The sequence below is a fragment of the Sinocyclocheilus rhinocerous genome, unplaced genomic scaffold (genome assembly GCF_001515625.1).
Source record: "Sinocyclocheilus rhinocerous isolate Xijiao unplaced genomic scaffold, SAMN03320098_v1.1 scaffold671, whole genome shotgun sequence".
Lineage (NCBI taxonomy): Eukaryota > Metazoa > Chordata > Actinopteri > Cypriniformes > Cyprinidae > Sinocyclocheilus > Sinocyclocheilus rhinocerous.
In genome coordinates, this window is record NW_015625021.1 from 181,526 (window position 1) to 194,421 (window position 12,896).

Below are 12,896 nucleotides of genomic sequence, written 5' to 3' on the forward strand. Positions count from 1 at the left end.
ATGCATCACTCAGAAGTGACGCACGCGGAAGCGCAGCGGAGAGATCAAAACAAAACAACAGTCACTAATTAGAAGTACAAAACAAGGATTTGTAAAGAAGAATGTCAGAGGATTTCGATATAAGCCAAGAGGAGACTGGTTTTCCTTTGCTAAAGTAAGGAAACTTTGCTTGCTTTGCTCCTGTAAACAAACGTTGGTTTTCACGAGACTCACCGGCGCATGCGCAATGCCGACCTCATACGTCATCCACCCGGAACTGCTTCCGTGTGCAACTGTTGGCACTAGCTAGATTAAAGTGATTATTACGTTTTGAATATGGATATTTTTCTTACAAAAACACATCGATTCGCTACAGAAGGCCTTTGTTCACCCCCCGGAGCCGTGTGAGACACTTTTTTTTTTTTATGGATGGGCGCTTTTTATTTAACTTCTTTTGGACTGATGCATGCAACACCCGCTGAGTGGCATTAAACAGCTTGAAAGATCAAAGACAATTTTTAATATAACTCCGACTGGATTCGTCTGAAAGAAGAAAGTCATATACACCTAGGATGCCTCGGGGGTGAGTAAAACACAGCCTAATTTTCATTTTTGGGTGAACTAACCCTTTAAGTAGGGAATATTTTTTAATTATAAAATAATTATGTATCACGGTTCCATGTTCTTAACAAACGAAAGATGAAGTTTCTCATTTCTGGGCTACTGTATATGAAAATAATCATTTTCAAACGGGTTTCCCCAAACACATCCCCATCTGTGATTGGTCAGAAAAAGAGGTAGTCAAACCCCAATAAATAAAATATTCTTTATATATAGCAAAATGATTACATATGCACTACCCAAACAATAATTGTGATTAATCTCACGATTTCCAACTATTAAAAGAATTTATAATGAAATAGTCATTTAAAATTTGGTCAATTTGGTGCACAATTTTCTCTGAACTCAGTTTAGTATACTATATTCAAATTAAAATAATAAAAAAAATTGCACACTTCTCCTCCTATATGTAATTTCTCCTATCTCCTTTGTAAAGCATGCTTCTGACTGTATATAAACAGGTTCATATTTATGGAATATATTGAGGCAAAGATCTCTGAAAATGATGACAATATGAGAACAGGATCTTATAAGGATCAGTTAGCCACAGCTCTTTATGTGAGGATTGTTTGTGCTGATCTAGACCAGAACTTCCTGTTTAAATCCACCAGATGTGGGATCCACTTCAGCTCTTGATAGCCCCCAGTGGAGGCAATCTCCAATTTTACAATCTCTAACATGGGCACAGCAGAGTAAATCACTGTAAAACACTGATTTGAGTTTAGGGGAGTTTACATTTGTCATCATTTGAGTTTATTCATAAATCAGTTAAAATCTCAACCCTGTTTCTATCGATATGATCATTATGTCTACATAGTGCTAATGTGTCAAGAGGTATAAAGGTATTTCAGTACAAAGACGCTTGTAAAGGGATTCTCCGTACGGTCGTCTAATAATGAGCCCAATGTTTTGGCTTTTAGATGACATTTTTTCTTATTTGTTCAAAACAAGATTATAAACAGATAGTTTAGTGACTGCACTTTGGAGTCTTGCTACATTAAAAAGAAATCAACATTATCCTGAGGTTGTTAACAATCACAATCTTATCGCTAACCTGTTAAGGCAAGACACTACAAGCAAAACCATTGTTTGTTTTACATTTTGCTTCCATATAACATGTATTTTTTTTCAGACTAGTGGAAAGAAAACATCCAAAATACAGATTTAAGTGTTTATTTATTACATTTGATCTTTTTATGTCTGTAGATTTCAATTACAAAATATATTTTTAAGGCTGTTTTAAACACTGAGCCAGAAATGTTCACTTTAGTATCACTTATATACACTAAGCTTTACGGTCTGTAATCACCTTATTTATATTTATACATATTTCTAAAAACATGTTGAGTTTATTTATTTATTTTTCTGGCTGTTGACAGAATTTTCTGCTTTATGGAGTGAAGACTCTATCAAGTCTTTACAGATAAATGTTTTTTACAACAAATTAAGAACTTTTAATTCAATGTTCTGATTTCTGTTCTGGAAATGTAAGCAAATTAGTGCATCATTTAATTATATAATGCTTCGTTTACATATTTTAACATAACATTAAATACTAAATTATTATTACTAATGTACTGTGATTAATCAGCTGGAGAAGTATGGTGATCTATTAGTTAATATGTTTTACTCCATTCACTTGTGGTGTCTTGCCTTAATATTTCTCGCAACTGTACCGTTTCATTCGACTAAGTTATTTCTCAGTGGCAAAAAAAGCAAAAGCATTAAGTTATCCATTATTAAAAAGGTTCAAGATAATAAATATCCTAGAGTCGAGTGAAAAAGTTCACATAATGAGTAAATCAGCTTTCCTCTGCAGTTGGCATGGACAGTCACTCAAGGGAAGACTCATGTTTCTCTATGTGACTGTCACATGAGACCACGAAAACATTCATCTACACCTTCGGCCCTTAGTCCTTATGCAAAACTTTGTGTCTGGGACACAATATAGCTTTAAAATACAGGCCTATTTGGTCAGATAAACCAATGTCTTTTTAGTTTTTAGTGTATGGTTGTTCTACTCAACCCCAAAATATTTCTAAGTGCAACTAAGAAACACAAGTGAAGCAGCACTGTTAGTACTGGGCCTTGTTAAGTTTCCAACTGCAGGATGGATACGCTGGTCGCTTCTTGGTCCAGTTCTCTTTCGCTGCTGTCTAAAACAGGAGCGACTCCGCGAGGGGACGTCTGCGCATGCCTGGGGTCCATCATAGTCCTTGATCGGTCTTTATCTGTGTGCTCTTCTTCAGCCTCTAGCTCTCCGTCCTCTTCCTCCAGAGTCAGCTCAAACTGGAACTTTTCCCCGGCCGAGCCTGCGATGCCCAGCGTGGCCCGTGAGTCCTGCTCTTCAGGGGTGGGCGACGGGCTGCGTGGGATCATGCTCTGGTACCATTCGCGATTGTCCTCCAATGTATCTAGAATGTCCTGAGCATCGGGATGGACCAGATCACCCCATGTCTCCCATAGAGGATGGACAATGTAATCGATGAATCCCACCTTAAGAAACAATGATTAAACACAGTCGTCATTAGTACAGTATAGTAAAGGACAGGCAACTAAATGCTGATTTTTTTAAACAATGAAAAACTCATTAATTGATTGAAAATGATTTTAGTATTTTAGAAATTAAGTGAATGTCAATTTCATAACATCTTTTTATTAATATCTTAAATGCATATATTATCTCTGACAGCCGTGAAAAAAATGTTTTTGTAAAATTTCACTTTTTTTCTCTCAGTTTACAGCTAGACATTTTTAATCTATAAACACCTATTTATAAAGTTTAAGAAAAATATTAAGTAATACCGTGAAGATTGAAATTTTTGCCATTTTGCAAATTATTAAAACAGATTCATAAAATTTGAAGTCTACTGTTTATTTACTTATTAACAAAACTAAATTCAGAATTTTCTTCCAAAAAAAAAAAAAACTACTGATAATAATAGAATAATAATAATATGGACTATTCATGTCATTATTTCATGAAATTTAGTGAATGTTGAGTCATTATATTAAACATCTTTTATTAACATCTTAAATGTACATATTAACTTTGACAGTTGTAAAAAAGAAATTTTGAAATATTTCACATTTTTCTCTCTCTCAATTTTATACAGCTATATTTTTTCATGTAATGACAGTGTGAGAAAAAACAATGTGATATTTTTCTTAGTAAAAAACAGTATCTCAACATACTTTTTATTTACATGCATATTCTACTGTTTATTAATTTATTTATTAAAACTAAATGCATTTTTTTCTTACAGTTAAAAACCCATTTATACAGTGTGAGAAAATATTAAATGTGACATTACAAAGACTTGGTTTTTGTAATTTCTCAAATTATTAAAAGAGTTATCAGAAAATAAGTTTTATTTACATCTATATTTACACAACATATTTTATTAATATCGTAAGTACACACATTACTTTTGCCTTAAAAAATTATTGTAATCTTTTCATTTTTTTCTCTCAATTTTTTGCAGCACCCCCTTGTGACCTTCCCAAACCCCAGCTTGCAAACCCCTAAAATAGACATAATCATACCTGAGATTTTTCCACAGAAGCTGTGTGTTTGTCGCACATGGGGCTTATTTCTATGCCCTTGTCACGCTCACGGTCCCCCTGTCTGAAGAGCTCCACCATGATGCGATCTGTCCACTGTCTGTAGAGCTCCAGAGGTTTTGTGGGGTTGCTGAGGTCTGCGCAGTGAACCATATTCTGAAGCACCTTTCCAAGAAAAGAAAGATTTTTTTTTATAATTTAGCTGTTCAAACAGGGCTGAAAAGCCAATAAATAGTTGACTAGCCATCCAAAAGTAGACCTAAATAGAGTTGTTTAGTAAAGAATTGTAGTGTATGTGCTAGAGTGAGACTGCAGTACCTGTATTCGGTCGGAGTAGTTGTCCAGCAGCAAGACTCCCAGACTGGTCACTTTTTTAGTTTCCACCATTGTCTTCAGGTCAGCCAGGAAATTCATGTGTTTGGACATATCAGTGGCTAATACCTGGAGAGACGACAGGAAACCTGATATTAGAAGCATTAAAAACAGTTTTTGAAATGTGACATTTTACAAAGGTTTGTTTTACTTCATATGTTTTTATCAGGGTTCAAACTTTGTGGCTTTTTTCCACGTCATTCAGTCTTTTGAAATAAAGCAACAAAGACACACCGCAGTAGTCTGATTCACAAATGAGTCACAGATCACTCATTAACTCAATGAATCATTTAGAAACAGTCATTCGCTCATACATCATTACTACCAGACATCTGGTTATGGTTGTGAAATAAACCATTAACTGTTTTACGTTTTCCTTAAAGGCACAGTTTACCCAAAAATGAAAATTCTGTCATAATTTACTCACCCTCAAGTTGTTCCAAACCTGTATGAGTTTCCTACCTGTTTATTATCTTAAATCCATTACAGTGTACAAAACAATCGTTCTGGCAACAAAGATGAACACTTAAATGCAGGCCTACTATTAATACTGAAGTCCTCCGGTTTTGTTTTACAGTAAGTACAATCGATAACTGAAGTGCAAGATGATGGCAGATGTGTTTAAATGAAACGAACGAGAGTGCAGCGATGTGATATGAGAGATGTGAAAGAACTGACAGCCTAAAATACCCAGAAGAGCATGTCTTTCCTGGTCAGCCACAACACTCCGAGCTGTTGGGCGAATAACAGACCCCGGAATGTTGTGTCTGACCAATCAGAATCAAGTATTTCAGAGAGCTGCGTAATAAACGTGTAAAGGCTTCACCATATCTATGGTCATCTGTCGTAGGGACTGTCGTTGTTTCTTGCTGAGATTGCAGAAGATATCACAGTTCTCCTCCTGGAGAAGCTTGAAGCCCACAGCCAAGTGATGGTTCTCCAACACTGAGGCGTCATTGTACATGAGAGCAAGCTCAGAATCTGAAAGAGTGAAGAGAAAAACAACCTGCTAAGGTCCCGCTGGGTTTTTAGTACTGATGCACTGAAATTTCGGCAACAGGGAGTTTTTAACAATTCTGGAGGGCCAATATTATTGACTGAATCAGTGACGTTGAATTAGCGTTTCTCTGATGGTGCGTTTTGACATTGTCAGTGTCTAGTTTATTTAAACACTGTGGTTAAACAACAAGTAAACGTCAGCTGTGTGGACGCTAGTGCTGGATTAACAATATCGATTTCGTGTTTTGAATCGATACTGATATGGACTCTTAAATCTCCAGATCAGTCTTTTATTTTGCGCTCTTTTCTGCTGATGCGTGAACTTCACTAAACATTATCTGTAGCGTGCCTACCATCCAAAAATCGCAATAAGATTTGTGCTTTGTCACTTTTAAAGGGGTCATATGACGCGATTTCAATTTTTCCTTTCTCTTTGGAGTGTTACAAGCTCTTGGTGCATAAAGAAGATCTGTAAATTTGCAAAGACTAAAGTCTCAAATCCAAAGAGATATTCTTTATAAAAGTTAAGAGTCAACCACGCCTACCTAAAACGGCTCGTTCTAACACGCCCCCAAAGCGGAGTCCAGCCCGGGGTCGTCACATGTGGTTGCCACAAGCTCCTTCGTCGAATCCACCGGCCGCGCCGTTCGCAAGCCCGCCCGCCTCCGCTCACTCAGGCCCGCTGTGTGAAACTACTTTGTTTGGCCTTCCAAAAGAGGACACGACTAGAAATCAGTGGTTAAGTTGTATTTACAACACTGTTCCAGAACAGTTCAACCCAAATATTCAGATGTGTGCAGCACATTTTATGGAGGACTGTTTACTGATCCTGGGAGAGTAACATTAGACTAAAATGCCAGCACTTCTGACTCACGTAAGTACGTTTTCATATTTAAAGGATCTGCCACTGATCAAACGCGAGTTTTGAGCAGTGTAGGCCAATCACAACGCACTGGATAGCTGGCCAATCACAGCACACCTCGCTTTTTCTGACCGATGAGCTTTGTAAAAATCGACGCGTTTCAGAAAGGCGGGGCATAGAGGAGAAACAATACAATAATGTATAGTATGTGGAAAATAATGTGTTTTTTGAATCTTAAACCGCATAAACACGTTTCATTACACCAAATACACAAAATAATGTTCTTTTTAGCAACATCATATGACCCCTTTAATATGTAACATAGTCTCAGCTTTCATATTCTCAATTTTATCATGAAACAAACAATACATGTGGTTTTGACACTTTTTAATGGCGTGTGAAAATCAGTGTTTCCACTGCATGAAGACGTCAATAAAACAGCTTGTAAACAATGTCACGTAATGTCATATTTACCTCAGGAAAGATATTAAATGTCCATAAACTAAAAAAGAAAACTATATAGAAGAACATTTTGTGGAATATATGCACTATATTACATATTTGTTATATTTTTTACTTAACCTGTTGTCTTCATTATTTAATGTATATTTGAGTAAATCTGTCATGAAAAATGTATTACAGCCACTGTTTAAATATTTTAACAAAAAAGGTAGAAACATAATTCTGTTATAAAAAAAAAAAAGACATAAAAACTTCTGTGCAATTGAAATGTTTTTTTTAAGTGTTGCTTAATAAATACATTTGATAATTTAATTGATTATTAAATAACATTTATTTTCAGTTTTCAGCCCAGTGCATCTGGAATCTTTGGTTTTGGCCCTGAATTTTCATTTTGGTGTATCACTAGTTTTAAATAACTGTGTTTGTGTTGGCGACAGAGCCTAAGTGAATGGATTTGGGAGTTATTTGAATGGTTTGTCATTAAAGAGTCATACTTGTGTTAATGAGGAACTGGTTAGACAATCCTGGATGGTCAACATCATGAATAGCACTCGCAAACAGAGCAGCCATGATCTCAAGGTCTGTGAACACATCCTGAAAGTCATAACAAAACAAAACGAAACAAACAAACAAATATATGCTGGTTTGTTTATAGGTCACTTCCCATGAGCACTATGTGAGTGTGTGATCAACCATGCAGACCTCTAGGGCAGGCGTGGAGAGAAGAACGTGTGTGGACTGCACAACATCTGCTGCGTGGATATTGTTATGGTAGGCCATGTCCACATGGTAGTGATCCTCCAAAGTCATGAGGAAAGTTAAGAAGGTGTCCGATGGGATCTTAAAGGTCTTGAGCAAATCTCGCTCCTGAGAATTACAGAGTATAGAAACATGCAGTAATCAAATATCAGGTAAATCTGCAGTTAAAGTCAGCGTAAAAATAAACAAGTAAGCTATTTTCAGTTAATGCTACATAGTGATAAAATTATGAGCTTTTTCTTCTGGCAGTTCTACTATGTGTCTGTTGTGTTTTATTCAAGACTATTTATAAATAGTAGGAAATACAATAGCAAAGCAGTGGAACATTTATGTCAAGAGATATTTCTAGACAAAAATCTTACCTGAAAAATGGTGTACATTATGACTGTCAGTGGCCGATTCCCAGAATACTCTGCTATCTTAAAAATATCTATACCCCATCGATTGATGTCCTCAAGCTCCTAGAGTGAAAAAGACAGTCATTCTACTCCATTGAAGAGCACTAATAATAATAATAATAACAACAACAACAACAATAATAATATAGCACTATGAATCTCTGAATTTGATGTAATTTAAAGAAAGATATCACAAATACTTTATCGAAATATTTCACAAAAAGTAGTTTGACAATAAATATATTTAAAAAAAAAAATTTAATTACTAAATAATATATATATATGTGTGTGTGTGTATATTTAAACAAAATTATTTATTTCATTTTTATTTATTTTTTCAGTGGGAAGTGTTATTTGCTTGTTTACTGAACAAACCAGGAACCATGATTTTTGACTAATATAAAAATGCACTTAAATTAAAATGAACACAAAAAGAGTGACTTGTGAAAGGTGTGTAAATGAATAAAAACGTAAAAATCAATGGGCATTTTTATATTTATTATGCATGTTTCTAGTTATTACAAGCTCTAAATTATTTTATCAGGTAGAAATTGTGAGTAAAAAAAAAAAGAATACATACATACATATATTAATATATGTTTATACTGCTGTGGACAATTAGAGTCAAAAAGGGTGAGACCCACTGGTGTATTCTTTATGGAAGTCTGTTTCCTCTATAGAATAAAAATTTTTTTAAATCAGACTTTGTTTCTTGCAGTTCTGAGAAAAAAGTCAGAACTGCGAGATATAAGCACAAAATTCTGACTTTTTTTCTCACAATTCTGACTTTTTCCCTCTGAATTCCGAGTTTACATCTTGCAATTCTGTTTTTTTTTTTTTTCACCATGGAATCAAAAATTAAAAGGAGATTTAAAAAATTTTGATTTGGTAAAAGGCAATCGCAATTCTTAGTTTATTTCTTACAATTCTGATCTACAGTAGAACTGACAAAGAGTGAAATGAAGGGACACCTCGGCCAAGAGGCTCTCATGTTGTGTGTTGACACCAAATCGAGGGATGCATGTTGGAGGGAGACTCGGACTGGGGCTCAGTTTTCTCACTCCACTTATCTGAGACATCGGACGGCGTTTTTTCTCCTCCTTACACGCTGCTGACATAATCTCCACGTCATGCTGTTTTTCTGCAACACAAACACAGAGTACGTAAAAAGCCCTGAGCTAAATTCAGATTGAAAGGAAAGACACAATTTGGGAAAATAGAAGAAAAATACTACATATATATTCCTCTGAATTAATGCTGAACACACAATGTTATCATAAATCCAGTTCCTAAATTTGTAAATTACATTTAAATGACGAAGTCACTCACGTAAAATTGTGCTTGCTATGAACTCCGACACTTGGTTTCCTGACCGGCTGGTCTCTGACAGCTGAGTAAGTTCCCTGTTGAGCATTCTTTTAAACTAAAAATAATACAACAAATAAAATTAACAAAACATTAGAAACATTATATTCTCAATTATATTCATATAGCCTATATTCACACTCATTATATTCTATATTCTCGAGTTTGGGAAATAAAATTTTTAACAACAACTGATAAAACTTTAAAGACAGACTAGCTTCGAGGTTGTTAATCGATTGTATGTGCTTTTGTTGGACCCATCTGTTTGCATTAATTCAACTTATTTTTAAAAGAATTATGTGGAATAGGAATTTGAATTTGTGGTGAAAAACATCTCAGTTACGTATGGTAACCCTCGTTCCCTGATGGAGGGAACAGAGACGTTGTGTCGAGTGTACGACACTAGGGGTCGCTCTTGGGAGCCCAAACACCTCTGACATCTTTGAGAAAAGGCCAATGAAATTGGGTGTACAGAATTTACATAGCTGGCCACGCCCCGGACATCCGGGTATAAATAGGCCAGCGTGGCATCTGCTCACTCGATCTCTTCTGAGGAGTCGAGAAGCGTCTCAACCCACTCAGAGGTAATTTGGAGTTGTGGTATGAAGGACACAACGTCTCCGTTTCCTTCATCAGGGAACGAGGGTTACCATACGTAACCAAGACGTTCCCTTTCTGTCGTTCACTCCGACGCTGTGTCGGGTGTACGACACTAGAGGTCCCTATACTAAATGCCACAACTGCTGAACTGCGTCACGAGTCCACGGGGGTGCAGATGTTGACAAACCAACGTGTCACAACCAAATGCACCTCTCCTCCTCATAACCTTCCAACGCCCAAGACTTAAGCCCTCACTCTCCAACATCCGGGAGAGCCGCCATAGAGGCAGAGGTCCCCTCAGCCGGAGACTTTTCCCATAGTACTATTCACCATAATATAACAGCTGAAAAGCTGAAAAGATATTTCCTGCAGAAGTTACTTTGAGGTGTTAGTCATTGACCTACAAGTAAGCCTGTTTGCTTTATTTTTGTGTCTATGGAGATCGGTATTGAGTTATTTATAACTGCGTCATACACACACGTCCAGACATGCCCACAGCCGGTGTTTCTGTCGGTTGAGCTTAAGGATGCTGTTATATATGTGATTATTTCTTCTTTATTGAGATGTATATCACTGTTTTGGTTTTCAATGATACCTTTATGACGTGATTTGACATTTCGAGCTGTTCATGATGCCAAACGAGCGATCACTGTGATGTGCCGCGATTATATCCATATATGGAGTGATGTTTATCATGTCAGATGATCGCTTATGATGACAGCTGAAAAGTCTTGGTAGTAACGTTGGGACAGTGACTATTTCCTCTAGGGAAAAGGGCACTACGGAGATCACATCCTACCTGATGGGGAGGTAGCATGTGAAGATCCACCTATGGACTTACAGAGGAAGTACCACATAGGGAAGGCACTGGGGTGGGCTCCGCGTAAGGGGAGATCTACCAAGACCCAGAACCTATCAACAGAATGTCTGTCTAGGGAAACACTGAGCCTCAGGGGCAATACAGTGGAGAATACACACATGAGGCCTCAAGAGGAGCCACTACATGTGGAGCACTAACCCAATACAAGAGTTCACTCGAGGGAACCTACCTCGTAATGAGTTCTAATAGCAAGTTTCTCCATCGAACTTCGCTAAGAAAAAGTGCTTATGTGATGAAAGGGTAGTCCAGAGTTCATGAAAGGAACCTGAGCTGGACTGAATAAGCGCATAATTACCCTGGTGGGAGTAGCGCTGGTAGCAAGCTCTACACCCTGCCAGTCTCCTGAGTCAAAGAACTGACGTTGGGAACTCTAGAAGGAACTGGTTACATTCGTAGATTATAAAATCTAGCAAATGTATTCGGTGTAGCCCAACCTGCAACTCTACAGATATCTGCTAGAGAGGCCCCGTTCGCCAGGGCTGCTGATGCAGCCATACCTCTGCTAGAGTGAGCCCTCACTCCTAGTGGGCAAGGTAGGCCTCTGGCTTGATAGGCCGTTAGGATCGCATCCACAATCCAGTGGGAGATCCTTTGTCTGAAGACAGCATTCCCCTTCTGCTGTCCTCCAAAGCAGATAAAGAGCTGTTCAGAACGTCTGAAACTCTGCGATCTGGGTATGTGCGTTGGGCTTGCACTGGGCACAACAGAGACAGGTCGGGGTCCCCTTCTTGGAAAGGGATAGCTTGCAATGTTACCACCTGGTGCCTGAAAGGAGTGGTGGGAACCTTGAGCACATATCCAGGCCAAGGTCTCAGGACAATGTGAGAGTCTGCCGGCCTGAACTCCAGGCATGATTCGTTAATGGAGAGGCCTTGGAGATCCCCCATCCTCTTGACAGAAGTGAGCGCAGTCAGGAGGGCCGTCTTTATAGAGAGGGCACTGAACTCACCTGACTGAAGGGGCTCAAACGGATCTCTCTGGAAGGCCTGCAAGACCACAGTGAGATCCCAAGAGGGAATGAGACGTGACCTCGGAGGGTTCAACCTCTGGGCGCCTCTGAGGAATCTAATAACCAGGTGCTTCCCCACCGATCTGCCTCCCATGGTTTCGTGGTTAGCCGCAATCGCGGCCATGTACACCTTAAGTGTAGAAGCAGACAGATGCCTGTCAAGGCCTCCTTGGAGGAAGGAGAGCACAAATCCGATGCCACATCTCAGAGGCTCCTTCCACTGGGAAGAACACCAATTCACGAAAACGTGCCACTTCAGATCGTACAGCTGCCTTGTCGAGGGGGCTCTGGCCTGAGTAATGGTATTCACCACTGTCCAGGGACGGGTTCTCAAACTCATCTGGAAACTCGACCGGTAAGCACGAAGCAAGGGAAGAACGGGAAGCTCGCGGGGATTGCCCCGGCGAAACTAATCCCTCTTCCCCATGCTCTTCCGCGGTGCACATCGCTGCGGCCTCATACCTGTAGGTAGAAGGACCAGAGCGGCAAGCAGCTGCAATGACTCGGGGTCTTTTGGTGAAGAACCCGAGCCACGAGCGCAACGTGCCGATGGGAAGTGCCTCGCAAGCGGGGCACGAACCATCCACAAGTGCTGCCTCAGCATGAGCACGGCCCAAACACTGAATACAACGCTCGTGCCGGTCGTCTTTCGAGATGTGCCAATCGCAACCAGAAACACATGGACGCAAAGGCATGATAAAACACACAATTCCACCCGTGTAGCTCTTTCAGAGAAATTGTACTCTTTTAGAGGAAATTTGCTCTTCTAGAGATCGCCGGTGAAGCACCCAGGGGTACACTCACATCACTTATCTGTGTATAAGTAGGGAGAGACCGCTGATTGCCTTAGATCCAACGACGAGGAATCGAGAGGTGAATGATCGCAACTTCTCCGTGAGAGACGCTGCATTCAGCTCCAGAAAAACAGAACGAGTGAGCAGATGCCATGCTGGCCTATTTATACCCGGATGTCCGGGGCGTGGCCAGCTATGCAAAATCTGCACACCCAATTTCATTGGCCTTTTC

At 38.9% G+C, this 12,896-nt stretch overlaps 1 protein-coding gene across 5 annotated transcripts in view; it reads right to left on the bottom strand.

Moving 5' to 3' along the window:
* Window positions 1–2,239: 2,239 nt before the first annotated feature.
* The window catches only part of LOC107747102 (cAMP-specific 3',5'-cyclic phosphodiesterase 4D-like), a 35,007-nt gene continuing 24,350 nt past the window's right edge, over window positions 2,240–12,896 (bottom strand). For all 5 annotated transcript variants that reach the window (XM_016561539.1, XM_016561531.1, XM_016561557.1 and 2 more), the window contains 9 exons: window positions 9,346–9,439; window positions 8,988–9,157; window positions 7,981–8,079; window positions 7,562–7,726; window positions 7,354–7,453; window positions 5,363–5,517; window positions 4,483–4,605; window positions 4,147–4,329; window positions 2,240–3,096 (listed from right to left, as the gene is read on the bottom strand). In XM_016561539.1, coding sequence (XP_016417025.1) covers window positions 2,692–3,096; window positions 4,147–4,329; window positions 4,483–4,605; window positions 5,363–5,517; window positions 7,354–7,453; window positions 7,562–7,726; window positions 7,981–8,079; window positions 8,988–9,157; window positions 9,346–9,439 — 1,494 coding nt within the window. In that variant the 3' untranslated portion in view covers window positions 2,240–2,691. The remainder of the gene's footprint in view (window positions 3,097–4,146; window positions 4,330–4,482; window positions 4,606–5,362; window positions 5,518–7,353; window positions 7,454–7,561; window positions 7,727–7,980; window positions 8,080–8,987; window positions 9,158–9,345; window positions 9,440–12,896) is intronic.